General features: G+C 58.2%; 8 protein-coding genes across 8 annotated transcripts; 5 read left to right on the plus strand and 3 right to left on the minus strand.

Moving 5' to 3' along the window:
- Positions 1-916: 916 nt before the first annotated feature.
- Positions 917-1,993, minus strand: HRG_02488 (ribonuclease III domain-containing protein; the record flags this gene model as incomplete). The annotated part of the gene is made up of 1 exon (XM_044860959.1): positions 917-1,993. The coding sequence occupies one exon, from the start codon at positions 1,991-1,993 to the stop codon at positions 917-919; it is 1,077 nt and encodes a 358-aa protein (XP_044724592.1).
- A 347-nt stretch (positions 1,994-2,340) lies between these two features.
- HRG_02489 (mitochondrial ribosomal subunit) lies at positions 2,341-2,824 on the plus strand (the record flags this gene model as incomplete). The annotated part of the gene is made up of 4 exons (XM_044860960.1): positions 2,341-2,379; positions 2,433-2,638; positions 2,699-2,748; positions 2,802-2,824. 4 exons carry the CDS (start codon positions 2,341-2,343, stop codon positions 2,822-2,824), a joined length of 318 nt encoding a protein of 105 aa, XP_044724593.1.
- A 1,282-nt stretch (positions 2,825-4,106) lies between these two features.
- Positions 4,107-6,717, plus strand: HRG_02490 (pumilio-family RNA binding repeat domain-containing protein; the record flags this gene model as incomplete). Its single annotated transcript, XM_044860961.1, has 5 exons — positions 4,107-4,229; positions 4,352-4,432; positions 4,495-5,451; positions 5,508-6,134; positions 6,190-6,717. The coding sequence occupies 5 exons, from the start codon at positions 4,107-4,109 to the stop codon at positions 6,715-6,717; spliced, it is 2,316 nt and encodes a 771-aa protein (XP_044724594.1).
- An 836-nt stretch (positions 6,718-7,553) lies between these two features.
- HRG_02491 (uncharacterized protein) lies at positions 7,554-8,383 on the minus strand (the record flags this gene model as incomplete). The annotated part of the gene is made up of 3 exons (XM_044860962.1): positions 7,554-7,724; positions 7,800-8,213; positions 8,273-8,383. The coding sequence occupies 3 exons, from the start codon at positions 8,381-8,383 to the stop codon at positions 7,554-7,556; spliced, it is 696 nt and encodes a 231-aa protein (XP_044724595.1).
- Positions 8,384-9,170: 787 nt separating this feature from the next.
- Positions 9,171-11,095, plus strand: HRG_02492 (protein phosphatase 2C domain-containing protein; the record flags this gene model as incomplete). The annotated part of the gene is made up of 5 exons (XM_044860963.1): positions 9,171-9,829; positions 9,894-10,397; positions 10,449-10,684; positions 10,778-10,907; positions 10,984-11,095. The coding sequence occupies 5 exons, from the start codon at positions 9,171-9,173 to the stop codon at positions 11,093-11,095; spliced, it is 1,641 nt and encodes a 546-aa protein (XP_044724596.1).
- A 2,485-nt stretch (positions 11,096-13,580) lies between these two features.
- HRG_02493 (UBA domain-containing protein Ucp14) lies at positions 13,581-14,460 on the plus strand (the record flags this gene model as incomplete). The annotated part of the gene is made up of 2 exons (XM_044860964.1): positions 13,581-13,835; positions 13,894-14,460. The coding sequence occupies 2 exons, from the start codon at positions 13,581-13,583 to the stop codon at positions 14,458-14,460; spliced, it is 822 nt and encodes a 273-aa protein (XP_044724597.1).
- Positions 14,461-16,038: 1,578 nt separating this feature from the next.
- HRG_02494 (up-regulated during septation domain-containing protein) lies at positions 16,039-18,579 on the plus strand (the record flags this gene model as incomplete). Its single annotated transcript, XM_044860965.1, has 5 exons — positions 16,039-16,191; positions 16,243-17,055; positions 17,112-17,374; positions 17,420-18,422; positions 18,487-18,579. 5 exons carry the CDS (start codon positions 16,039-16,041, stop codon positions 18,577-18,579), a joined length of 2,325 nt encoding a protein of 774 aa, XP_044724598.1.
- Positions 18,580-21,351: 2,772 nt separating this feature from the next.
- On the minus strand, positions 21,352-22,368 carry HRG_02495 (t-complex protein 11 domain-containing protein; the record flags this gene model as incomplete). Its single annotated transcript, XM_044860966.1, has 1 exon — positions 21,352-22,368. One exon carries the CDS (start codon positions 22,366-22,368, stop codon positions 21,352-21,354), a length of 1,017 nt encoding a protein of 338 aa, XP_044724599.1.
- Positions 22,369-25,834: the final 3,466 nt, after the last annotated feature.

Raw genomic sequence — 25,834 nt, forward strand, 5'->3', positions numbered from 1 at the left:
TACGTGAGCGGGTGGCGCGGTCAGAGAGGAAGGGCCTGTAGGTTGGAGACGATGCCTGGTGGGGAGTCGGGTGGCAGTATTCGCGCAACGGCCAATTGCTATTGCCGCCAGGCTCGTGCCGCCATCCGGGGCCGGGAGATCGAGTGCTTGGCGCGGCGGCTGCGAGGGCGGAGGATTCGGGGGCGGGATCGTGAGCGAGGCGCGGATTGAGGTTCTACTCCTGTCTGTCACCAGTCGGGTCGTGATGGGATTGATGGCGGACAGAGCAATCGATGCCGACGGTCAAAGTAGCCGATTATCTCAGCTACCTACGGAGCCTTGAAACGATGTAGTGTATCTGGGGTACTGATAATAACAGAGTACTGACAAGTTCCGTTGGTACCTGAGCCTGCAACGCTTGCTGCTGCAACTGTTATGAGCGCCCACACGAGCCGAGGCCCCAGGATACAAAGTACATGTCTCGGCACCCCGAGATTTTTGGCGGGGTGGATCGCCGTGGAACCGAGGCAAGCCCAGAAGCGCGACTTTTCATTAGCGGTCGATTCTCCGCATTGCACGACAGCCGATCAACAAACTTGGATTCGCTCCAGATACCGGTGCCTTGACTCACAATCATGTAAAGGTCTTGGAGCGCCAGCTGATGACGCGACGAGTTTCTAGTTCGAGCCGCTGCAGCAAGCCTGTGATGTTCCAAGCCTCACCAGGCTCGCAGCTGGCTTCGTACCTTCTCCGGGGGCAGACGATGGCAGGCAGTGCAAAGTGAGCCATCTCGTAGCCTCAGTGCCCGGGAAAGGAGAGCATTGAATGCTGCAGTCTGGGTATCTATGTATATCGGTATATCATCCATTTGTGCCTTCAAACCAGGCCAATTCATCCTAGACGCCAATGTCCTCGCTGCTTGACAATTTCATCTTCTTCAGCTGGCAGGCCCCTGCTCGTCCACCGACTCGGCTGTCCTCGCAGCCTCCTGAAGCGCCTCCTGGAACGCCTCCTTCTTCGCCCCGTACAACTTCATCAGCTTCTTATTCTCCAGCGCCATGGTCGCGGCCTTGTGCCCCGCCTCCTTTTTCTGCATGGCCGTGCCTGTGCCGAGCAACTTGTTCTTCTCGCCCCATCCATCGAGGTAGACGCCAACGGTAAAGAGCGGCATGCCGAAATCCTTGTGTTTGCTGTTTCCAGGAATGTCTTCGTAGCGGATGGAGACGCCTTTGGCCCCAACAATGGCCCTCAGCCTGTCCTTGGCATTGAGATCCCTAGCGCCTGGCGCGAGGTAGGCTGCTTTGACATTGGACGGCGGCAAGCCTGAGAGCAACTTTTCGTTCTCGACAATTTTGTGCCTGATGGTATGACCCCAGAGCGTCTTTAGCCAGCAGACGACATTGGCCAGACCGTTTTGGGGGTCCGAGACGATGACCGCAGCGACGTACGCCTCGAACATGTCCCCCTGTGTCTTGAGCTGGTCCTTGTCACTCGATCGCCCCCTTCCCAGCTCTCCAGATTTGACCAGGTCGGAAGGGAGTTTAGCTCGCAGGTGCATGTCATACTGCCGAAAATACTGGGCTAGAGTGGTGTTGCGAATCAAGAGCTCCCGCAGCTGAGAGCAACGCCCGGATGGAGTTCGCCCAAAGGTCTGGTAGATCAGGCTCGAGGCAATAAGCTCCAGATACGCATCGCCAAGCCATTCCAAGCGCTCGTAGTTTTGCACGAGACCAAGTCCAGGGTGAGTAAAGGCAACCTCTTCAAGCTCGGGATCCAGTATCTTGGGCAGAGGCGGCAGGTCGGAAGATATCTCAGACGAAATCCACGGCGTGACGGCGACCAGCGACGGAAGAGCTAGCCCGGAAGCTGCGCGGTCTAGAGCTGTAGAGACTTCACCCGCAGGCGTTGCTGATTCCCAACCTGCGCTCTCTGTCGAACATTTTCGTTTGCTCGGCGCCTCTGCACCACCAAGACTCTCGCCCGTCTCCAGGCTCGATGCTGGCCGCTTGGTCATTTCTCTTTCGCTGGATGCAGTGGCAGGCCGTGAGTGGCGTCCAAGTATGGGTCGAACGCCTGCAAGTGTGAGAGTTCGAGGTAGATTTCTGATTATCGAGCGCATACGATGAATCTCTGGTTTCCTGTGGAGTGGTGGCTGATAGGCACTGTACAGAGCGCTCTGCATGTACGCGGTACCCTGTACGTACTTTATGGCACAGAGCCCCATCTCTAGCATGCCCCACTGAAGGCAAGCTCTTGGCCAATCGTCATCGTTTCATCAGTCCACGGTTTTGTCATCTTCAACCTCAACCCGAACTCGAAAAATCGTCACCAGTCGCGCGTTGAGCATACGGCCATGCAAATATGAGTGTCCCCCGTGCGCGGATGCTCGACTTGATGAAGGTATGCATCTGCCGACCACGATTGATCCTGCCACCAACTAATGCCCCCCTTAGGCGCAATGCCAGGTCTTCGCGACAATTTACAATCCTGAGGGAACCCGAATGGGCAACAAGATCCTGCGGCAGCGCTTAAAGGGGCCCGCGGTAGCCGCCTACTACCCAAGGAAGACGGCGACCATCAAGGATGTTAAGCAAGGTTTTGGTCCTGTTCTCACGACGTGGGATGAGCAGGAGGAGGACCGACTCGAATACATCGAAGAGTAAGGACGAACGAGACACCCATGGACGGAGAGACAAGCTTGCTGATGCGTGGGCTCCAGGCTGAAACAGCGTGGAAAGAGCGCACCCAAGAAGAAAAAGGGCCCTCCTGGTATGTGCATCATGCACTGGTTTTGGGATCTTGCGTGGTTAACCGCCCTACAGTCCAAACTCGGAGGAGGAAGTGACGTCACGGGCTCCGAGTGCAGAGGGACCAAGCAACGACCTTTGCAGACGATTTGGGCGGAATGTTGCTCTCTTGCTAGATCAAAGTGCAGACGATGGCGGCCCCGGCTTATGGGAGGGCGTGATGCCAGGTTTGCTGGACTGGAAGAGACAAGGTCGAGCCAAACTTGTATATACATGCTGTACTATGGGCGACGTCTTGAAGCTCGATTGGACCGTGCAGAGGAACATTATGTGTCTTGTCGCCCCCCGAGCGTGTCTGATGTGCGCACGATGAATGCTGCGATGGAGGCTGACGGCTTCTCCTTGCAGGGCGCGCGCGGCTCTGTTAGTCCTCTATGGCGACAGTCACAGGCTCTCTCTGTACTTGGAGCCTTGCAGGCGCAGGCGCCTCCTTCCTTGTGACTTCCTGGCTGTCGGCCTGTTTCGTTGACAAGAGGAGGGGGCAGGGCTCGGTTAGCCACGTGCCATGGCGCAGGAAGTCTGTTTCCACTAAGCGAACTCAACACCGTCTGGTGGCTGCAAGCTGGGCTGATAGTCTGTGCCTTGGAGCTCTTGTTGTCGTTTTGTCTCTGCTCGTTGGGTCCCTTGAGCGCGTACCCAGACAGGCGGCTAGGGGGCAAGAGTTCGTGCGACGGGGACGCGACGAGGTGTCGCTCCCGCCTCTTGGAAGCGGCAGCATTTTGCGCAGGTTCAGGTGCTTGCCGCCCCATCCTCAGCATATCAGTGCTACAGGGCCCCCTCCAAGCCCCTAAAGCAGGTAGCTGAGTCGATGCCCAAGCACTTCCGTCCGTCACTGACTGCCCCAGCTCTTGCTCCTGGCGACGCCTCGAAACCGGAACAACAGCAGGAGGTCCACCGTCCGTTCACGTCCACCGGGCTCTGCTCTCGCCGCATTCTCCCTCCCGCAAAAAAACTTGAACCTTCCCCCATCCAACAGCGCCTTTCGCTACGGCCGCATCCCTTGCCGCACGTCTCGCCTGCTCGGCGCAAGTTCCACTCGGGTGCAACCCAGCAACTTGCTGCAGCTGCCAGCTCTTGCCCTTTTCCTCTTTCTCTCCCCTAGCACCTCCTCCTCCGTCACTTGGCCGAGGCCATCCACCGTAACCATCTTTCATCACAGACTCCTTCGTCTTCTTGGCGCTCTTTCTTCTTCCACACCCACCACGGTCTTTGATCTCATAGGCCTCTTCTTGTCTGTGATCTTGGTCATCTGGCTTCACTTTCCTTGTCCACGCGAGATTCCTCCTGTCAGCCCTTCACTCGCCTCGTGGCTACGCGCCCATGTCGGCCCCTGGATCCTCTGGCTCGACTCCCCAGCGAGGAGCGGCAGCTCCACTCGGGGCCTCTCGCGACGACCGCGTCAAACAAGACGCCGACAGAGACTCGGCTACAGGGCGTGGAAACGTGAGTCCCAGCCACTCTCCGCAGCTCGTCCTGGCTGCCAACTGCCCGCTCCCTATTTCTCCTTGCCGGGGTCTCCACAGCTAGTTATGTTTGGGCATCTCGCTAATCAAGACCGAATACAGGACAAGGGCTCAGATTCATCGATTATGATGAGCGTTTCCGCCTTGACCACATCAAAGCTGGCCAACCAGAACGCCCAAAGGGTTCGTGCTGTCGTGGCCTTCCTCGCGACCAGGTTCTTAAGGCTGACGCGGCGAGCTCACAGATGGTTCAAAACACCGGTGCTACTGACGCCTACCCCATGGACAAGCTCCTCGCCAAGCTCTCGGAGCAGCAGGCCGTCCTCAACAACCAGAACGAAGCTTTCAAGTCCGGCGACGAGGACGGGAATGCCAACATCATGTATCCGAGAAACTTGGACCTCGGCTCCTCGAGCAGCTCTCTGCCAATGACCCCGGCGACAGACGCGTTTCCAGCCACTGCCCCGACCACTCGCCCCGCGAGTACCGCTCTCGACGAAGCTCGCCCCGAGGCTGAGGAAGTTTTGAGATTGAAGTTACAGCTTGCCCAGGCCCAGAACCATATATCCAAGCTGGACCAGGAGCTGGCAAAGTCTCGGACTGCCAAGGCGGAGCCCGATCTCCAGGGCATTGGGGTGCCTAGAAACGTGTCCTCCATCTCTCGGGATACCACCTGGATGACGGCTGATGACGCTCAGTCGGACTCGAGCGACGCGTTATCCGCCACGGCCTTCAATCGCGCTCGAGGGATTTGGGGCACTTCAAAGGGGGCTTTCAACAACGCCCTCCCGGCTCCAGTCAGCGAAGCATCGCCGGGAAATTGGGGAGCAGGGCGTAGCTTCAATCAAGGTTATGTGGAGGCCAACGGCACCTACCCCAACACAATGGAGTGCTATCGGGGAGAACGCCTCGCTGCGGACCCTGACCTTTTGATGCGCCCCTCGGGCGGTCGACGAAGCAACCGCTACGACAATCGGCTGGGCGCTCCATACCAATTCGGGAGCGGGTCTGGCGGTATGGGCGCACCTGTGAATCAGTTCGAATCGATTGGAGGCCCCATGCCTTCGGGTACCCTGAATGCTGCCCCTGGGCTCGGGCCAATGGGCATGGGCGTGTATCCTCCGTATCAGCAGCAGCCGATCGGGACAACTCTTTCGCCCCACGCCTCCGAGTTCACGTCGAAGGCTGGCTGGAAGAGCGAGGTAAGCACGCCAGCAGCTCGACCGAGACGGTGTTCCTGTATCTAACAAGCTTCGAGGCCATGCCCCCTGAAGGACCGACCTACCTCCCCGCCACCGAGCCCCTCAACTACCGTCGACTCTTGGACAAGAACGTGAGCGCCAACTGGAAGTACATTGTCGACAAGATTGTTTGCAACAACGATCAGCAAGCCTCCATCTTCCTCCAGCAGAAGCTCAAAGTGGGAAGCCCCGAGCAAAAGTACGAGATAGTCGAGGCCATCGTGGCGCAAGCCTATCCTTTGATGGTCAACAGGTTCGGCAATTTTCTCGTGCAGCGTTGCTTTGAACACGGCACTCCGGAGCAAGTCATCAAGATCGCTGGAGCGATTCGTGGCAACACGCGCAACCTCTCCATGGACCCTTTCGGATGCCACGTGGTTCAGAAAGCGTTTGACTCGGTCCCCGAAGATTACAAGAGCATCATGGTTCGCGAGCTTCTGCGACGGATTCCAGAGACGGTGATTCATCGATACGCCTGCCACGTGTGGCAGAAACTCTTTGAGCTTCGCTGGACCGAGTCCCCCCCTCAGATCATGAAGTATGTCAACGAGGCACTCAGGGGCATGTGGCACGAAGTTGCGTTGGGCGAGACCGGCAGCCTCGTCGTCCAGAATATCTTTGAGAATTGTCTAGAGGAAGACAAGGTATGTCACGCCCCGCGTGATTCGAAAGACTCTGTGCTGACGTAGGGTCTCGCAGCGCCCTTGCATTGAGGAGGTCCTTGCCAACATCGATATCGTGGCGCACGGCCAGTTTGGAAACTGGTGCATCCAGCACATCTGCGAACACGGTGCCCCCCCGGACAGAAGCCGGGCCATCGACCACGTCATTCGCTACGCCGCCGAGTACAGCACCGATCAGTTTGCTTCCAAGGTGGTGGAGAAGTGCCTCAAGATTGGCGGTGGGGACTTCCTGGGCAGATACCTGGATCGAGTTTGCGAGGGCCGACCGGACCGAACCCGGATCCCCTTGATTGACATCGCCAGCGACCAGTACGGCAACTACCTCGTCCAGTGGATCCTCAACCACGCCACGCCTCAGCACCGTGAAATGGTGGCGGCCCACATCCGGAAGCACATGGTGTCTCTGCGCGGATCCAAGTTTGGTTCGCGCGTGGGCATGCTGTGCACGAACCATGCCGTCACCACCCGACCTGGCCCTGGCGTTGGACCTGGCATGGGAAGCCGTATGGGCCAGGGGCCGCGATTTGGAGGCGCCTATCGTTGAGCACGACTGACGTTGGCACGGCAGTTGACAGCGCAACTCCCGATTGGCGACGAGGCCTCGACTTAGCCTTGGGTGTACGCTTCATTACGGCACTTTGTCGATTGTCTTATCTGTTTTGGCCCGCGCTCTTCTCGCCAAGATTGACAGACCAAGCAAGAATTTGTCGACTTTTTCTTAGGAACATTTTCCCGCCCAGGTAATTTACAGATCACACGTCATCCTACGCCCGGCTGGCTACTGCCTGAATGGGTGCATTGGACACATCATGGTTATGAATTTTGCAATATGGGGGAAGCGTACAGCTTTTAATAAGGGAGGGGGCTCAATTGTATGCCAGACGGGGTCAGCGCGCGCCCATCACCAGGGGATGACTCGCCAGGGCAAGGCAGTCCAGTCGGAGGCTGGGTGGTCTGTGAAAGCCGAGGTTGAAACAGGCATGGCTTGTTTGGTGAGGTGGACGGGGCCCTTGCAGAAGTACCAGCATCGGTAGGAAGTGCCGTACCAGTTGTGCGAAAGTCTGTATCTTGTTTTACGCTCAGGAGTCCGCGCCCAAGAATAGGATGCGAAGGGATACAGGGATTCGGTGCGTTAGATAGCTCAAAGGCTCGTTAATACAAGGACTTTCCTAGCTTTGAGCGCAAGTCTAAGGGGGGGCAAAGCGAGAGGTGAAGAATGCCAGCAGAGTCGAATAGCTGTCACCTCAAGGAGTGAGTGGGAGGCTCTGATGTGGTCTTGTTTCACCTAATTTGGGCGTCAAGGCAACTCAGATTCTCGTACAAGCCAAGCAATGCCCGCCATGCGTCGTGGGAGTAATGCTGCTCTATTTCTCGGAGGCTTTACGAGCCCCTTGCTCCCGTCGCCTCAGTAGATGACTCGGGGGACTCGCCATCGATTGGGGGGAAGTCGGAGTCGAGGGCCTGGGGAAGATTCATCTCAGGAGGAGTAGGAGTAATGTCCTTTTCCCATGGCTTTTTGGGGGCTGCCCGCGTGCCAACAGGCTTGATGGACTGCGGAGATGGGTCAGACTTGGGAGTGGGGATGTGAATCCGGGAGATTAAGGGAAGAATGGTGAGAAAGCTCACCGGATCTCTGGCAATGGTGTTGGGAATCTGCCTGATGCCCGGTACGGGCTTGCCCTCCTGAAGCAGCTTGAGCATCTCGGCAAAGCCCATGGGGTAGTTTGGCTCCCCGCCAGCGGCTGATGACGACTGGTGGCTGCGATCGACGTAGAGGTCTGCCTTGGGCGCAGCATGCTGCCATGAAAGAGGTGATGGGGCCTCATGCTGCCGCCGTTCCGGGGAGAGGGAATCATGAGGGATGAGCTGGGGGGGTTGGTGGTCAGGGTGGCGGGCGAGCCATGCGTGGTAGTCTGCAAAGTCGATTTGCACGCCTATGCGCTGGGCGTAGTAGAAGATGCGGGCGTGGGTGGCGATGTCGGCAGGGGAGCCTCGGGGGTTCTGGGGATTGGGCTCGCCGAGGATGGCGGACAGGCCGGACTTTTTTGCAAATGAGGTGAGCGAGATTAGCCAGAAGAAGTAGATGCTTTTGGTCTAACCAGAAAAGTCTTGTCCTTTGCCCAGGGGTAGGCGTCAAAAGCGTGGTAGATGGCGTCTTGGTCGTCGAGGGAGCGGATGCGATCTGTGCCGGGGACGGGCTGAGATGCCATTTGGCGGGGTTGGAGTTGGGAGATGTATGTTCAAAGGCGAGGAAATGGGTTGCTTGGAAGCGTGAGGCGGAATTTATTAGTGAGTTGGGGCAGCAGCGCGTAACCGGGCCTGGTGGAACAAGGTCGGGTGAGTGTCTTTTTGTGTGTGCTGCTGCTGGTATGTATGTAATTATAAGTCGATGCATGTGACGACGGATGAAGCTTACAGTCAAGAGGAAGTCGAGTGGGAAAACCCCGGGGCTCATCCACCCGGTACAGTATCCGTACCTCAGTGGAGTATCCAGGGGGCACGTGCAGGTCCGCAGGGCAAGGGGGCTCAGCCGCATGGATGCTGCTGGTCAAGTGAAAGAGGAATCAGACCTCAGCGATCAGGGGATCAAAAATCGATGTACATTTCATTGCATGTGAAGAATACCTACTTGAAGTGAAATGTTTAAGCATTCGTTGCAGTGGCTTTACGATGCCCATTCTTGTGCTCTCTCATGACTCTGTGCTCTCGAGCTGTAGCGGCCCCAGCCCAATGCCGGGTATTTTATGGATCCCTCTTTATGGATCCCTCTCCCCACCAAAAGCATCCATCCCTCCTCCACCTCCTGCCAACGTCAAACGTGACCATCGTCGACAGCAGCGACCGGCGTCGACCGTTGCATATCTTCAACCACCTCACTCTGCTTGCGACTGGACAGACAACCACTCCTCGCCTCCGTAGCCCTCATCAGCCACGCGCATCTATCGAGAGAGAGCACCCTGCACCTGCTCCTTGCTCCCGTCACCAACTTCAGTCTCGATGCATCGCGCGGCCCTCAGGGCGTTCCGGACAACATCCACCTACCTCAGCGCCGCCCGCCACCTCTCCCGCAGCTCGCCGTCCGGAGCCTCCCATCGCGTCCCCACGTCTGCCGCCAGCGACCTCCTCGCCAAGCGCCGGCAGCAACACTCCAGCGCCCATGTGCCGCTGAAGTCCTCCATGTTCTTCCGCCGATTGCCCGTCGCCCTCGTCTCAGGTCTCGTTGTCGGCTACGGCGCCTGGTACTCTCTCAACTCGGCCTCCGTCCCCGGCGGCCAGGCCGTCTCGCGCAGCTTCACCTCGACCCAGGGCGCTAGCTATGCCACCCCAACCCGCACCGTCTTAGTCGTCGGCGCGGACGAGCTCAGGCAGGGCACCATTGTCGGCGAGGGGCCCATATCAAAGCCCACGGGCGACGACGGCCAGCGCATCGTCGAAATGTTGACGCCCGGCCAGGCCACCCAGAAGCTGCGCCGCTTGGAGCAGTCCTTTTCCGTCAACCGTGGCGAGGGTGTCATCCGATACGACCTGGCTCAGCTGCCGAGCAATGACCCCATCGAGGACGACCACGCCGAAAAGATTGTCGAGGTTCCCAGCCGCTCCAAGGGCCCTGATGGGAGCAGCGACTGGATGTTTTGGGGCGTCTTTGATGGCCATTCGTACGTGGCCTCGCTCGCACAACCTGGCTGTCCTGTTCCTCATTGCTCACCATTTCCCCTCTAGCGGCTGGACTACGTCGGCCACTCTACGTGAAAGCCTCATCAGCTACGTCGCCAGGGAGCTCAACAACACCTACAAGGCGGCAAAGAGCCCTGCCGCTCCCGCCCCCGATGCCATCGACCTGGCCATCAAGACGGGCTTCAACCGTCTGGACCATGAGATAGTCCACAAGAGCGTCGAGAAGGTCTTCAAGGCCAGCTCCAAGACCGTCGCCGCAGAGCTTCTGCAGCCTGCCTTGTCCGGCTCCTGCGCCCTCTTATCCTTCTACGACAGCAAAAGCAAGCTTCTACGCGTCGCCTGCACGGGCGACTCCCGGGCCGTACTGGGACGCCGATCCGATTCGGGAAAATGGACGGCAACCGCCTTGTCCGAGGATCAGACGGGCAGCAATCCTCAAGAGGCCGCACGCATGCGCAAGGAGCATCCGGGCGAGGACAATGTGGTTCGCAACGGCCGCGTTTTGGGTGGACTGGAACCATCCCGCGCCTTTGGTGACGCCGTCTACAAGTGGAGTAGAGATGTTGCAGGCAAGCTGCGCCAGAGCTTCTTCGGTCGTAGCCCGTCCCCTCTTCTCAAAACGCCTCCTTACGTGACGGCGGAGCCCATCATCACCACAACCAAGATCGAGCCGGAAAAGTGTGACTTTCTGGTCCTTGCCACCGACGGGCTGTGGGAGATGTTGACCAACGACGAGGTGGTAGGACTCGTGGGCCAGTGGATCGAGACGCAGGCCGCCGGCTCCTCGTCGAGCTCGCAATTCGACAGTGCGTGGTCCAAGGTCTTTGGGTCACACAGTAAGCCCCTCCCCGTGGAGCACACCAAGGATGCCGGCCCGGATGGCCAGAAGACGCCCATCCGGCTGCAACAGTGGGGAATTGATCCCGAAGCCAAGGACCGCTTCACCGTCAAGGACAAAAACGTGGCGACGCATCTGGTCCGCAACGCCCTCGGCGGGACAAATGACGAGCAAGTGTGCGCTCTTTTGACTCTTCCAGCGCCCTTTTCAAGGCGATACAGGTAAGCCTGGGTTCCCAGCCCCTTCCCTTTGTTACAACGTTGAACGACTGACATGACCCTGCCTTTTTCTCTCCAGGGACGACTTGACTGTCCAGGTCATCTTCTTTGGGAACGGCGAGAGGACGGGCGAGGTGACACTCAACCTCGAGGCCACTGCCGAGCAAGACGCGCCCAAGGCCAAGCTCTAGTTGTTCCGGCTCGGGAAATGGCTGCTGCCGTCCCTCTATGGCCAGGCCTTGTTCGCCGCAGCTGGTCTTCTCTCGACGACGTTGGTCGCGTTGTGCTGGGCGTGAGAGTCTGGCGCCTCATCGTCCTTTTTTTTTCTCCCAGCGCATGCGGCATCATTTTCCTTTTTCTTACTTGTGCTTTATAAAAGGCTCCAGCGTCTGTTTATCCTCTTCTTTTTCACATTCGCCTTTCTCGGCTTTATCGTTCTTTCGAAATAGACTCGGGCGTTGTGCCAAGAGGATCCGGTGGGCAGGCTCAAAGCGAGCGGTGGAAAAGGGGGTTGCGGGAATTTGGGCTGTGACATAGACGGCAGACGGTGGTGGTTCTGCAGCTGTATTATCTAGTACAACCAGCACTGTTTCTATTCTGTAGTGCATGAGCTGGCAATCCACTGTATCAAGACAGCATCCGGCGAATTGCCACGTCTATCCACGCTGCTGACAATCCTACATACGCTAAAGGGGGTATCGTGATTTGCTGAAGCTCCCGATCCAGACTTCGAAAGACTGTCCAACGCCGAAAATGACAAGAGGCCCGAAAACAGAGTCGAAGGGGGGAAATGGGTAGATGTGGTTGCCCGGAAGGCCCTACCCTAGACAAAGTAGCTCATGACGGTGGTGCGGTGTGTAATGGCCGCCGTCCCAGGGAAAAGATATACGAGGGACAGTGACCAGTGCTGATCGGGGGTGCGCGGACGGATATAGAGCCGGCATGGCACTTGGACTGCGGGGAAAACGGGAGGCGAAACCCCGTCGACGTTTCACAGCCCCAGAGCGGGCGGCTCACGAGCTATGCTTCTGCTAGCCACGGCACCTGAACCATGTGAGCAGTGTGCAAGAGGCCGCAGTAAAGGCCTCAAAACGGCGATCAATCCTCGGAGACGAAGCGGCCATGGCCAACAAGCTGCTGGCCGTCTTGTATAGGAGAGTCATAGACGGTATGGGAAGGAACGTCGTCACCATTTGGCTGCGTTTGGATGCCAGGATGCCGGGTCAATGTCCTCGGGGCGGCGGGCCACGAGCTTCGAGATAAAGTAGAGGACAACGACCAGGCTGGGCTCGGCGTGGGAGAAGGCCAGGGTTATGTAGACGAGATGGGTGAGGAAGACGATGTGGTGGAGGACAATGGAGCCGACGTCGGACAGAGGCATTTTCGTCGACGAGGATGGCCGGGCGGGGGTGAGCAGAGGCCTGTAGGAGAGGGAGGCGAAGGCTGCTGTTGGAGAAAGAGATGGCGTTTGGAGATAGCTGAGCAGGAGGTAATAAGACTTGAGAACAGGTGAAGAAGTGCCAGGGAGAGTTAAGACTGTCGTCGATGTCGATTATACCTGATGACCGGTAGTAGGACGGCGGTGAATGAAATGAGCGACGGGAAGCTGAGCCGATTGGTGAGAGAGACGGATGATGAGGAGTGAGCGTGGTCGCTGGTCGTACTCGGCAAGACGAAGGTAATAGGCAGTTGAAAGGAGTCGTATGCTGTAGGACGGCGGCGGGGAAGTTCAAAGCAAACCCGTCGTCCCCTGCAGCAGCGCACAAAATGAGTTGTGAGGCAGCGCGTGCGTAACGGGACGGACGGAACGGGAAGACGGAGGAAGAGGTTGAGCTTTCTTCTGGTAGGTGCACGAAGTAGGTAGGTGGCAGCAGATTTAATCTGTTGGTGGTGGTGAGGCGGGAAAGTCAAGCATTGGGTGAGCGAGCGGCGTGTACTGTACATGCAAAGTACCTAGGGGCACTTCCTGTACTGTCTGCTAAGGTAAGATAGGTAGGTACCTACGTTCTGCATGCGAGCGTGCATGCCAACACCAGCTTTTCTGCAGACACGCTGCAGGGCTTTGAGGGCGTTCCTTGCCCCTCTGGCTATCCCCATGTTTTCCCTTTTTTCTGTGACTCGAAACCTCCTTTTCTAGCTGTCTGTGCGGAGAGTTGGAGGTTACATTAACAAAAGAGTGAGCATCCGAGGAGGTACCTGCTCCGTGCTTGTGTATGAAGAGGTACAGTAACTTACCGTATCCGTACCTGGGGAAGTACAGTAGGGCGGTTGAGCCAGCGTTCCCACCCGTCGAAGCCGGCTTCCGGGGATCCTCAAGTGCACGTGACGTTCGTCATGCCGTCGTCCCCGTCCATCGTGGCCACCTCAGCATCAGCGCTTCGATTATTATCCCTCGGCCGGTGACCTGGCGCAACCATCTGGCGGCCACAACCCCCAGCCATTGCCCAGAAGGGCTACAAGTCCGACGTTCGAGTACAATCTTCAAGCGCCAGGAAGGCTCCTCCTCGAAATACGCTTGCCACGTCGTCACACCGTTAGCGCCCGACGAAGCCCGCTGCCTTTATCCACGTTCAGGTCGCGCTGCATGCTCATCGCCATTGCAGCATGAGTCGATAGACGCACAGCAGCTGCGGCAGCCTCTTCTACTCATAAATTATTACCGTCCGAATCGTCGCCATGACCTTCACAAACGCTCCCGTGTCCCGCCTGGCCGTCCTGGGACTCGTTTCCTTCTCCATTGCCGCCAGCATGCTTGACGTCAAGCACTACTGTTATATCCTCATCGACACCCATCTCTGGCGCTACCGGCAGCTTTGGAGGCTGCTGGCATACCAGTTCTGCTACGTCAACTCGACAGAGGTGCTGTTCGCCGCCATGTCGCTTTACAATCTCCGAGTCGTCGAGCGCATGTGGGGACCCCGGAAATATGCGGTCCGTGTCTCCCCTCTCCATGCCGGAGTGCTCGTGATGCTAACAAGGCGCCTGTCAGTCCTTCCTCGTCGTCGCCTACCTCTGGACCGCCATCGTACCCCCTCTCACCATGGCCGTACTGCGACCGCTGTCGGCCAGCCTCTTCAACTACGTGCCTGCCGGCCCGACTCCCATCGTCTTCGCCGTCCTCGCCCAGTTCTACGCCATGGTCCCGCACATGTACAAGTACCGCGTGGCCACGTCCCAGGCACCGCCCACGGATGACCCCTTTTCCGGGCTCACGCTGTCGGACAAGTCGTACCAATACCTCATCGCTTTCCACCTGTCGCTGCTACAATGGCCCGGCTCCGTTGTCGGCGCAGCCATCGGCTGGCTCGTAGGCCACGCGTGGCGCGGCGGCGTTCTGCCCGCCTCGGTCGTGTCGTGGCGACTGCCGGCCTGGATGGTTGGACTGAGTGCCCAGGGGCGCAGCGCCGAATTCGAGGGCCTCCGCCGGAGGCTCGAGGGCGAAAACTCAACCACGGGCGTCTCCACGGCGATCCAGGATGAGTCGGGGGATCAGCAGGTGGACAGGAGACGAACCATGAGACAGCAGATAATGGACCAGTTCCGCGAGGCCTTGTAGCCGTATTCCAAGAGGCCCCCTGAACATACACCATGGCTTGACGCGCAGCCTGCCTTTTTGCTCTTTGAGTCTTTTGGTGACCATGGACATGCAACCGATGACGGCACTGGCCAATCGGCGCCCGGGGTAAGTTAGGTGCGGAGTCGAGAGTCTCATTATGGGCTGGCTACTATGGGCCACGGCCAGGCATCGTCCCCAGTCAGACGCAATCTCGTTGCTGCGTGAGAAATCCCGTTGCTGCGTGAAACGCCGAGCAGCTGGCCTCACCGGGCAGCTAATGGTGCGTAGCGGGAGGATTTGCTTTTGTTGACTGATGATTACTATTAAGGTATCCTGTCCCACCGTGTCCGCGCCCAGTCCCTCGGCTCGCTCACACATACCATGAGCCAGCAGGTGACTGACCTCTGGCTGAGCTGAGGGTCCACGAGTCGCGACATCAGCCCACGCGTTCGGGTGAAGAGCACTGGAGCCGAGATGGTGGAGGGTTTTGCTCTACAAAGGGTCTTGGCCTTGTGACGAACAGGGCCATCATTTATGCTTGCTCGACGGGAGGGATGGCCTGGCTTGAAGAGCGGCTATTTGACCAATACATGAGACATGAAAGGACATGTCGATGATTGCCAGACCAAGTACAAGCAAGTACTTGGCCGAAGCGCCGAGTACAGCGGCCGGGCATGTACTTGGTAGCGCGACATGTACTGTACATGATTTGGTTTATGCGACTCTCGACGCGGTGCAAATTCCACTCAGGAACAGCAACGCTACTGGCCGCCTCCGCCCCTGAAGAGCCGCTGTTATTAGCTGGCCAGGGTAGCTGGCGGGCCGCTAGCAGGGGGCCCACCCCGCGCCTCGCCGCCAATTGTAAACCGCCCCGGGCGAGTACATATCCGACCCACCCTTTTTGGGCTGGCGACAGGAGGTACGGAGTACATCCAATACATCCCGCCAGCAGCCGCTGTACAGTGTGCCTACACGCCCCAAAGCACCATTTTTGGCGCCGTGCCATCAAGGCATGCACCAACCTGTTTTTGGCCTCCTATTCTGGCTCTCGCGCCCTCAGCCAGCCACTACTTCTCCTCCCCACCGACACACAATCGCCGCTCACGATCCTCAACGTCTTCGATCCCCGTTCTTCCGCCCTGCGACCCGACGTCCCTGATCCTCAGCGAGCTGCTGCTCTTTTGCGCCTGCGTTCCGCCTTCGGTTCTACGTCTGCGTCTGCGTCTCCGTCACGACCTCCGCGCTCGATCCTCGACGACATTTTGCCCCGACGCGACACCCATCAGCGTCCCCCCACTGCCGTCGCTGTCCAAGACTTTCCCTTTGGGCCCCGCTTTCTGCTACGGAAACCAAAGCCTCCCGCGACAGGGTGATCGACACAATATTTCAGCGGAATATTTGCCCCTTCCCGCCTCCCTTCCCCCGCCATCCGCCTCGTCGTCACCTCTGCACCTAATGGCGAGCTGAGCCCCTCTCACTTTTTTCCATCCGTCACCGCGCATACCTGCCTCGCCTTCTCAACGTTCTCATGGTAACGACTGCCTGCGTGAATCGAGGACGAGCAAACCGCCTGCCGTCATGAACGGCTTTCAGGCGGGGAGGGCCCCCTTCGACTACGGGGCCTCCATCCCGCCGCTCTCCTCCTCGAGTCCTAATAGCAAACCCATGGCAAACGGGTACAGACTAGAGGTCCCCAATGGCCTCGAGAAGGTCCCTCTGCCATTCGGCTCTGTAAGCGTCGGCGCATCGTCTGCGGCAACGGCCCTGCTAACACGTCCTCAGACGGGATCCGGCCACTTGCCGAGAACGGGCCGCGTCGACCTCAGAGATGCCATACAGGTTCACTTGCTCACCGAGACGGCCCTCTCCGACAGCAAAAGCTACAGCATTCTGTCTCAGGAAGAGGTGGACGAACTAAAGAAACTGTCACAGCTCCTCGCTCAACGCGTCGAGTCAACCAAGAAGAATCTTGCCATGCAGTCCAAATATCGCGACGCCGCCGTGTCCATGGCCAAGCTTTACGGCCCTGCCCAACCCGACGATCCCAACGCGATAGAAGCCGAGCGCGAAAGGGAGGCGTGTGAACGCCAGTGCGAGCAGCTCGCCGCCGAGTTGTTTAATCTGGAAAAACGACTCATGGGCCCCCAGCGCCGCCTCCTCGAGCACACTGCCGGCATCCTCCAGCTCACCCACAAGGCCTCCAAGAAGAAACCCCCTCCGCCTATTGGCCAGCTCATCAACGGCATGCCCGGCAGCCCGGAGAGCCTGCATACGTACTCTCTCAGCGGAAGCAGTCTTGACCAAGCAGCCGACGACAACTACCTCGACGACCCCAGTATTTACCAGCTGGATTATCCAGGCGGTCCTCAAGTGAGCAGGCAACCCAAGAAGAACGCCATCGAGATTCCCATGAAGTCGCCCATCCGCGAGCAGCACCAGCTTCGCGGCGAGATGGACCGTATGCGAGAGGAGAACATGCAGCTGCGCGGCCAAACAGACGTCGTCATCAAGCAGCTCCAACACCTCAATTCATCCCTCCGCGAGACCATAATAAGATTCAACCCCGAGATAAACGGCGATTATCAGGAGCCTCAAGCAGCTCCCCGCCGAGCTGCTTAGGCCAGCAAGCCTGGTTGCGCCCCGAATAACAGCGAGTCGCTCATCTTCAGAGACCTACCGAATCCGACGTTCAAGGACAGATCAACTACCTCGAGGCCTCGCTACGTGTGGCCGACTCCAAACTGGGCCAGGCAATGTCGGGGGGGCTAGACGCCGAAACCGGGCCTGTGCTGGAACGTCTTTGGGACAGCATCCAAAGCGGATTTGCCGAGACGAGGAAGCGCAAGGAAGAGCGCCGGAAAGCCCGGGCGGACAAGAGCCTTCCTGATGAGGATGACGTGTCCGAGGATGAGGGGTTCGATACGACCGAGCCCTATTCTCTTGCCGCCTTTGCTTCAAGGGTTTCGTGGCTGCACGCGCAGGCATCTACCTTGAGGGACCAGAAATATGTGCTCCAGAGACAAGTCAAACAGCAACGCGAGCTGAACAACAAATCGGACACCGAAAAGGACGAGGCGCTTGGCAGAAGGCAGGAAGAGTTGGAGCAGAGCCGCCAGCTTCTCCTCAACGCCGAGAAGGACGCCACAGAAGCCCAGACGATGCTGTCCAAGGCCCTGGACGACCTCGAGACGGCCAGAAACTCAGCCGGGGCCGCGGAGGCTGCCACGGCCGACATCACGGAGCGCGATGCCAAGATCAACGCCCTCGAGGCACAGTTGAAGGAAGCAGAAAAGAACCTGGCGACAGCCGAGTCGGAGGGCAACGGTGCAGTACAAAAGTTGGCGAACGTGGACCTGCAAATCGCTTCCCTGACGCAAGAGAAGGCGGCTGCAGAGGAGAAGGTGCAGGGTCTGGAAAAAGAGCTGGGGGAGAAGGCGGCGAAGCTGTCAGAGAATGAGAAGGTGTTCAAGATGAAGGAAAACGAGATGGAGCTACTCAACATGACCCTGGCCGAGCTTAAGACCGAAGTCACGATTGCCCGAGCGGAGCTGGACGGCGCATATGGATCCCGTGCAGAACGGGCGGCAGACGTGGCGGCCCTCAAGAACAACTCGGAAGTTGTCAAACTCCAGAACCAGGTGACGAGGCTCAAGCAGGAACTCGGCGAGACGGTACAGGAATTGGAGGGCATCACCAAGGAGACAATAGGAGCGGAACGCGAAAAGGTGGAGCTCGAAGTCAAGCTCGACGAGGCCATGTCAGCCAAGGAGGCGGTCGAAGCCGAGATGCAACGATCCAGAGAGCAGATGTCGAAGCTACAGGAAGAGCTGGATGGCGAGCGCTTGAAGGCCGCGTCTGGCCAGGGAACCGGAGGCAGGCCGGGAGCCGGCGCATCGATGCTGAGTGAGCAATTCAGGGCGACGATGAGGGAGGAGCGGAAGAGGTTCCAGGAAGACCTCAAGGTAAGCAACAAGCGTCCATGGTCGAGCACGAGGTGCGGCGAGGCAGTGCTAACGGCTGCCACAGGAGGAGCGTTCCAAGTGCCGCAAACTGGAAGAGGAGCTCAACCGGCTGAAGCGAAGTCAGGGGCCCGGCAAGGGCCCGTTGAGTCCCCGGTAGCGCACCGCCCGTATCCATACGCACCTCTCTTCCTCGACACTCACGCGATGATGGACACGAGACGCACTCGCCTTTTTTCTTTGTACAGCACAGCCCAACCTGTCCAGTTGTTCTGGTTACGATCTTGCATTCGGAAGCCAGGTCTCATGTCATACTTTGCAAGCAACTCTTTTCCCCTCCTTGGCTATAGCCTTTTTCTTCACGGAGAAGGGATCGCAGGGGAGTATTGGGCCGTTGATGAGTCGGAGGGTTGGCCTCTTGTCATCTTTTTCTTCTCTTTCTTTATTCGTGTTACATTCTTCTTCAACCAACCCCCCCTTTTTTTTTGATAGACTTGTACACTACACATTGGACAAAGAACGATAATGCAGACAAACTGCAGAGAAGACAAGGAGAGGCGGCAAACGAATTGTTGGATGAATTGCACGGCAGATGATTGGAGAGTATTGGGGATGGCTCTTTAGCTTCTTCAAGTCATGTTTGGAGGGGACAGATGGGGATGGAGTTGTTTAGGTACCCGTCTGTCGGCGATGACGGCCTTTTCTTCTTTTAACAGGAATTGACTGTTGCCGCCAAAGCCTCATTGTGCTCTTGTTCGTGCCTCAGCTGGATATGGCGATGTTTTCGGTGCCGTGGCTTATGGCGGCTTGATACGGCGTGGCTTCGGTGCCGTGGCTTGTACGGCGGCTTGACATGGCCGTGATGACGGCGCCCGTGAATCACATGTTGCCTCGTACGAGTCGAGAGTTGGACGCTGCGTCAGGGTCTCATAACCGCCGCCAGCCTGCCGCCACGCAAGCAAGGCAACCGAGGGAACGCCGCCTCCTTGCCGGATGAACCGAGGTAGGTACGGGAATTGCGCGGCGGAAGCGCGGCGCCCCGGGCTCAGGGGTTTTCCCCGCATCGAGGCTTGTCTAGGTTTATATCATATGAATCTGTACATCTACATACATACTCATGTAAACTTTTATATCGATTTCGCGTTTGGAGAGGAGATGATGGGGTGGGATAGAGAGGCCAGGCAAGGCAAACAGGGCCCTTTTCCCGTTCCGCCTCCTGAGACCCTACGCCGACGCCCCCTTTCTCCTTCTGACTCTTTCTTCTTGTCGCTGAAGATTCAAGGTTCGAGGAGAGGAGGAAGGAAACAAGGAGCGGGGACAGGTGCCGGCCAGCGCCACGTCGAGTTCTCTCCGACTCGACGTGTCTGGCGCTCAAGTTCCAAGGCACATGTATATATATATATATATTCGTAATCACCAACACAACAACATCAACAACGTAGGCTGAAGAAGCGAAGAAGGAGAGGCGGAGGAACCCATCGTATGCTCTCTTCTCCCGAGCCGCTCACACACGCACACTTGCTGGGGGCGCACACCGGGTGGCACAGACAGGACACGGCAAGGCACGGGGCCTCGCGACGCCTCAAACGCCTGCCTCGGCTTGCCAAAGCGCCATGACCGCCCTCCCCTTCCTCTTGCCTCTCTCCCCGCCTTTACCAAGATGGAGGATGACAAGACCGAAGGGGTGTGGGGTGGAGAGAAGAGAAGAGAAGAGAAGAGAAGAGGAGGGATAGTGGTCAAAGAGAGGAAAAAGTCGTGGAAACCCCGTCCCTTCCGTGGCGAGTCATCGAGGCGCAGCGCAAAGTAAGTCGCCAACAAGACAGGACGAGGTCCACCGGATACCCGGCTGTGGCTTGCTTGGTGCCGGCCGGGTACGCCATCTCTGCCTGACAGGACGCGTCAAACAGCACGTCGCGTCCCCATCGTCGGCGTCCCGGATCTGCCCCTGACCACACAGCTGGCTGACTCATGGCTTCCGAGCCTTGTCAACGTCAAGCCAGCCCTGCTGCTTACTTGTCAGAGATTTCAACAGCCATGCCGAACCAGCCATGCGGCCAAGTGTGTGCTTGTTCAATGACGCATCAAAGTACACTACCCAAAGTCTGCGGCGCCCGAGTATAAAGGAGAAAATTAAAGATACACACGAGTATCAATCACAGCCTTGCCAGCCCTCAATGCTCAATGCTCTACTAGTTCTGAGCCAGCCTCGACTCGATCTTTGCAGTCGCCGCCTCAGCCCGAGTCAGCCATCTTACACCACAAAGCAGACGAAGCCGCAGTGGGCCGATACACACGGCTTCTCCGGTGGGTGCCGGACACGGAATCAGACACTCGCAGCGACGCTCGCCAAGCGGCGGCGGCGTCCTTCTTCCCATACCCCCCGTATACGCCAGATGTCTGTAGAACCGGAGCAAAAAAGCAATCGACCCATTCACGAAATGACGACATGCAAGTAAGAGGCCAAGAAAAATAACATGGAAAAGGTTCGGCCGAGTCGCCGATGTGCATTGGAATAGGAAAGCCAAAAGCCAGAAAAAGACACAGCGCATATGCCGACGCCAAATAGCAGTGCTCCCACTGTCCCGAGGGATCCTTGCCTCCCAAGTCTAATAATCTAAAAACTCCAATTTTGCATAACTCCAATAGTCGCGTTCCAGTGGGGCCCAAGACGGAAAAGTAGAGGAAATCGGTTGGAGTGGCCGGAACCCCCGAGCCCGAGTGCCTTGGGAGAGAATGAGAACCACGCGTCCAAAATTATAAGCCATATACCGGCATTGTGAAGTTGTTGGAACGCGAGTTGCTCGCCGGAATCCAAGCTGTTCACTCTTGAAAAAAAAACCACTCTGTAAAAGGTCGCCGGTACGCGCGACGTTCGAAACGTCAAGCTGCCATAGTCGGCAATGAGACCCGTAGACTGCGCCGGGAGGGTTCATCAGATCTGGCCCGAGGGCCCATCCAGGGACATGTCGTCGTCAGCATCGCTCAAGTACACCAGCTGCGCCCAGACGCGCCAGTGCAAGACGCCGAGGTGAGCGAGACGGACGGCCATGTCTTCGAGTCCGCCCTCCTCCTGTCCCTCACGCGGCGACCCCTCCATGTCCCGCTCTCGCCCGGACTGGAGGCTGCCGCCGCTCTGGACACGGCCGCCAGTGGCCACGGCGAAGAGTGACACCCCGGACAGGGCCTTAAATTCGCGGACCCGGCTGCCGAGCTCCGCCATCAGCCGGCTGTGAAACGACTGCTCGACTTCGAGATAGAGCTGTGTGTTTGCGTTGCACACGTTGTCCATCAGCTTCTCCTCAAAGGCAGCAAGCATCTCCGACGGCGCATTGGTATAGCGGAAGATCTGGAGAGCCATGGCAGGAGCGAGCTCTTGCCAGCGAGCATAGGGGCGGGACGTCGGTGTCGCCGACTGTAGCAGGGCAACGAGTGTGCTGTACACGTCGCGGGTCCTGGTCCGCGGCTCGCTCGTCTCGGGGGCGACGTACGAGGGCATGACGAAGGAGGATCTGGGCGACGAAGACGCGGACCCAGATGTGCTGAAGACGAGACTTGACGGTCGAGAGGTGGAGATTGGGCTGTTGAAGTTGAACTCGGGAGACATGGACCTGTTTAGCGTATCCTCGTCCACGGCCCGGCTGGCGCCAAACATTCTCGAGCTGAATCGTCCCACCCTCTCCAGGTCCTCGTACATGCGCATGCAGACTTCGAGGTTGACGGCATCAAGCATGTCAGATTTCAGCTTCATGATGCGCTCCTCGTCGAAAAGAAAGGTGCTGGGAACGCGCTTCTCGGCAGTCGAGGGGAGGACAAGGTGGGTCAGTGCCTCGAAAAACACGCCCATGTCGCCAAACGTCTGCGTCGTGTTGCCGATGCCGGGAGAGTATCTTCGGTCGGCGTCGTTGTACCACTGCTTGGCCCCGCTGACATCCACCTTCTTGGACTGCATCTTGCGCAGGAAGAACTTTTGCTCAAAGTGAGTCGTGTCTTCAATGAGCACAGGGCGAAGGCACCGGATCTGGTGGTTTGCCACGTCCAGCTTCATGGCCTCGAGAACGCTGAGCAGGCTACGCATGCCCGTGACAAGCTCGTCGAGATTGGCGTTGCGGTTGCCATTGCTGAGCTGCGAATACATGGTGTCGACCCAGTCATCCCGCATGGGAGCACAGTGCGATTTGAGCACCCGAGAGAGCCACAAGGCCAGTTTCTCGAGGTCAGCGATGCCCTTGTAGAACTGCTGCATCAGGAGCTCAACGTTGAGTCCTTCGTCGAGGAACTGGCGGTCGCGCTGGGGCACCAGCGTCTGAATAATGTCCTTGACGGCCTTGAGAAGAGACGGCAACGTCCAGTCGGTGCTCTCGCCATGTTTGGCGACGAACGCCGGCCGATCCGTCAGAAACTCTGTCAATTCCTCCTTCAAAGTCTTCCAAAACTGGCTTGCCTTGTCCTGCTTCTTGCGACCCTTTTCGCCGTCGAGGTTAGGCCTGAAGTGCAACTCGGGATCAAAGTTTATGTCGTGCCGGAGCTTCGGGTTGTGGATAATCTTGGAGACATCGAGCTCGCTCAGGGTAGACCGGGTCACCGGAGGCTCCACCGGCCAAGGTTGCGGAGCCGCGTGGCGGCTGGATTTACGGTTTGCGCATGCATCGGCCGGCGGCGTGCTCGCAGGAGTGCTAGTCGGGGGTGTCCGCGACAGGACCGCCGACCCAGGAGACGAAGCCCGGACCGCGGCTTCGCACCGTCGAGGTGATTCTTGGGAGGATGGTGTGATCGTCTTTTTCTCAGTCTCGGTCTGAGGCGCCTGCTGCATCTGCACGTCCGTGTCCTTCATGGACTCGCCCTCGCTGTTGGGTACGGGTGCCGAGGTAGATAGGCTCCGTCGTGACCGCTCGACGGGTCCTCCCCCGTAGCCCTGGTCCATGGCTGCTGAATGAGGACTCCTGATACCGGGCAAGAGGGTGTAGTGGCTTGGCCGAGAGGCGGTGTTCCAGACTGGTACGCTTCAGAAATTAGAATGGGCGGCGGGAGATTCTAAGCCGTCGCGGCCTCGAGAAGAGGATATTTGACGAGGCTAAATCCTGGGGCTCTCGAGAGCGAGAGCAGGAAAGATGTCTGGAAATTGCCAAGTAGTTAGCGAGAAGACCGGACCGGGGATATAGTCATGGGGCAAGCTTGTCAGGCTCGGACAGCGAAAGGGGGTATGATGCGGCGGCACAGCATGCATCCGCATGTGGCTGCCCGAAGACCGACAGACATGGCCAAAGGAAAGCGACCTTGGGCATCGACATGTAGGGAGACGTGGATGTGGTTTGCCGTGGCTTACATGGAATGATGAGGCAAGGGTTGGCGAGCAGCAAACGGACGAGTATTGAGTCGGTTTGCCGTCAGAATCCTCGACCGGGGATGTGGCTCGTGCCTCGCGGAGAGGCGAAGGGCTCGGAGAGGGAATCGTATTATTCAGGGGAGGCTTTCCAAAGCCTGTCGACTCGATGCAGGCGATGGCGGCCCAATGGGCAGGGACTGTCGAGCTGAAGTGAGATGAGACGGGAGGGGATGGAGCTGATTGGGCGCAGTCTTCAGAGGCGGTCGACGAAATCGATCGAGGTGGTATGAGTGAGTGGTGTTGTTGTATATCGGATCACACAGGCAGGCAGGGAACCGAGGACGGAGCAAGGAGCGTGGGAAGGAGACGGAGGCGACTACTTGAGAGAAAGCAACAAGGGTCCGAGGGTCAAGTGAGAGAAGAGATGCCGGATGGCGAAGCGAGGCAGGACAGGGGCAGAGAAAGAGACGGAGAAAGAAAGGAAGTGAAAGTATGAAAGAAAGCAAATGGTCGAGGAGGAGGGGGGGAGGCGGAAGAAAGAGGCGCTTGCAAGGGAAAGAGGAAGAAGTATGTAAGAATAGCTGCGGCAGTACCAAGCACCTGAGTAGCACGAGAGCGAGCAGAGGGAGGCGGACGGAGGGGGAAAAAGGAGGGACATTGAATGAACGAGGCGAGTGACATGGGGGGGGGGGTTGTTTCCCATTGGCATGGGCACAATGGGCATGGCAGGATCCATGGGAGCGGTACCTGCCAGGCCGTGCGCTCCATTGCGAGGGGTCCAGGTACCTATCTGCCCTGGGATAGACGGATACGTACGTGGATCGAGGTACCTGGTGTGTGTGAGAGAGTGCCAGTGTGTGTGAAAGAGACTCATGAGTGTGGTGCGCGTTCCGGTACGTACTCGCGTACAAAGCATCCGTCGACATGTCAGGTAACTGAATGAGCCATCCGACCTTAATCAACGAGGTACCGTCTACTTTGTCCCACACATCCGAATACTCGTGGTGGCCCCCTTCCTGTCTAGCGCAGGGCCAGCGCCACCGCGGAAGGAGCGAAGGCATGGGTCGGACACCGCACCGCACCGGGCTGTCGGGTATGTACGAGTACACGCACCCACCCATCCTGCAATTGGACCCACCAAGCCTTTTCCAGCACTTGTGCGCGCCTCTCACCCAGCTGCCACAAGCGCCCTCATGTACTGGTACCTTTCGCAGCCCTCGACCAACTTTTTTTTACTCGCCTGCAGCCACCACCACCACGCACCGCAGCGGTACCCGGCGGCTCACGGCTCTCAGCGCAGTCACCCAGCATGCGCCTGCGTCCAGGGAGGTACGCCCGCGCCTGGCCCCGTTAGGTACCGCGACATGTTGCGCTTCGCTACTCGCGGCCCGAAGGCGAGGAGGTGCCCTCACGTTCCTCGACTCGCCCCCCCTTTCCCTCCCTCGCAACCCAGGGGTGGGTGGAAGCCCGGGCTTGGTTGTACCAGTACTCGTCTACCATCCATCCTCCATTTGGGGCGGCAGTTGCTTTGGGCGTATCACGGAGCAGCGAGGCCTGAGGTACCTGATTACCAAGGGAATGGCAAGTCAGCCAGACGCAACAAGTTCCCGAAACAGGCACTTCCGTCTCCGCTACCACGTCCACGACTAAGGCGGCTCAGTAGCTGTGAGGCTGGGAGGTTACAGCAGGCTCTCGGCTCCCCCCCCCTTTCCCGGTGCCCTGAGTACTGTCCAAGTCTGCAATGTCCATGCGGAGCCCACGACACACGCCCTGCCCTTGTTCCTGATGAGTTGCCGTTCGGCGAGCTGGGACATGCATCTGGGACGGCAAGACCGGTGCCAATCCCAGTAAAGTACAGAAATCAGACTTGCATGCGGCCAGCCGGCCAACCGGTGCCTGCCTGACGCCCCCAGTCGAGGCCAAATCTTGGGGCCGGGCCCCAAGAACGGATTGCCTTTGGGTGTCTGCACGGATAGCTAATTGTCCAATTTACGTTCGACCATGTGCATTCATACCGTGCAAGCCTCGTTTGCGTTGAACACTTGTGGATGGCAAAAGGAAACAACAACAACAACAATAACAAGGAGAAAAG

Source organism: Hirsutella rhossiliensis, assembly GCF_020360975.1.
Source record: "Hirsutella rhossiliensis strain HR02 chromosome Unknown scaffold00002, whole genome shotgun sequence".
In the NCBI taxonomy this organism is placed as follows: Eukaryota; Fungi; Ascomycota; class Sordariomycetes; order Hypocreales; family Ophiocordycipitaceae; genus Hirsutella; species Hirsutella rhossiliensis.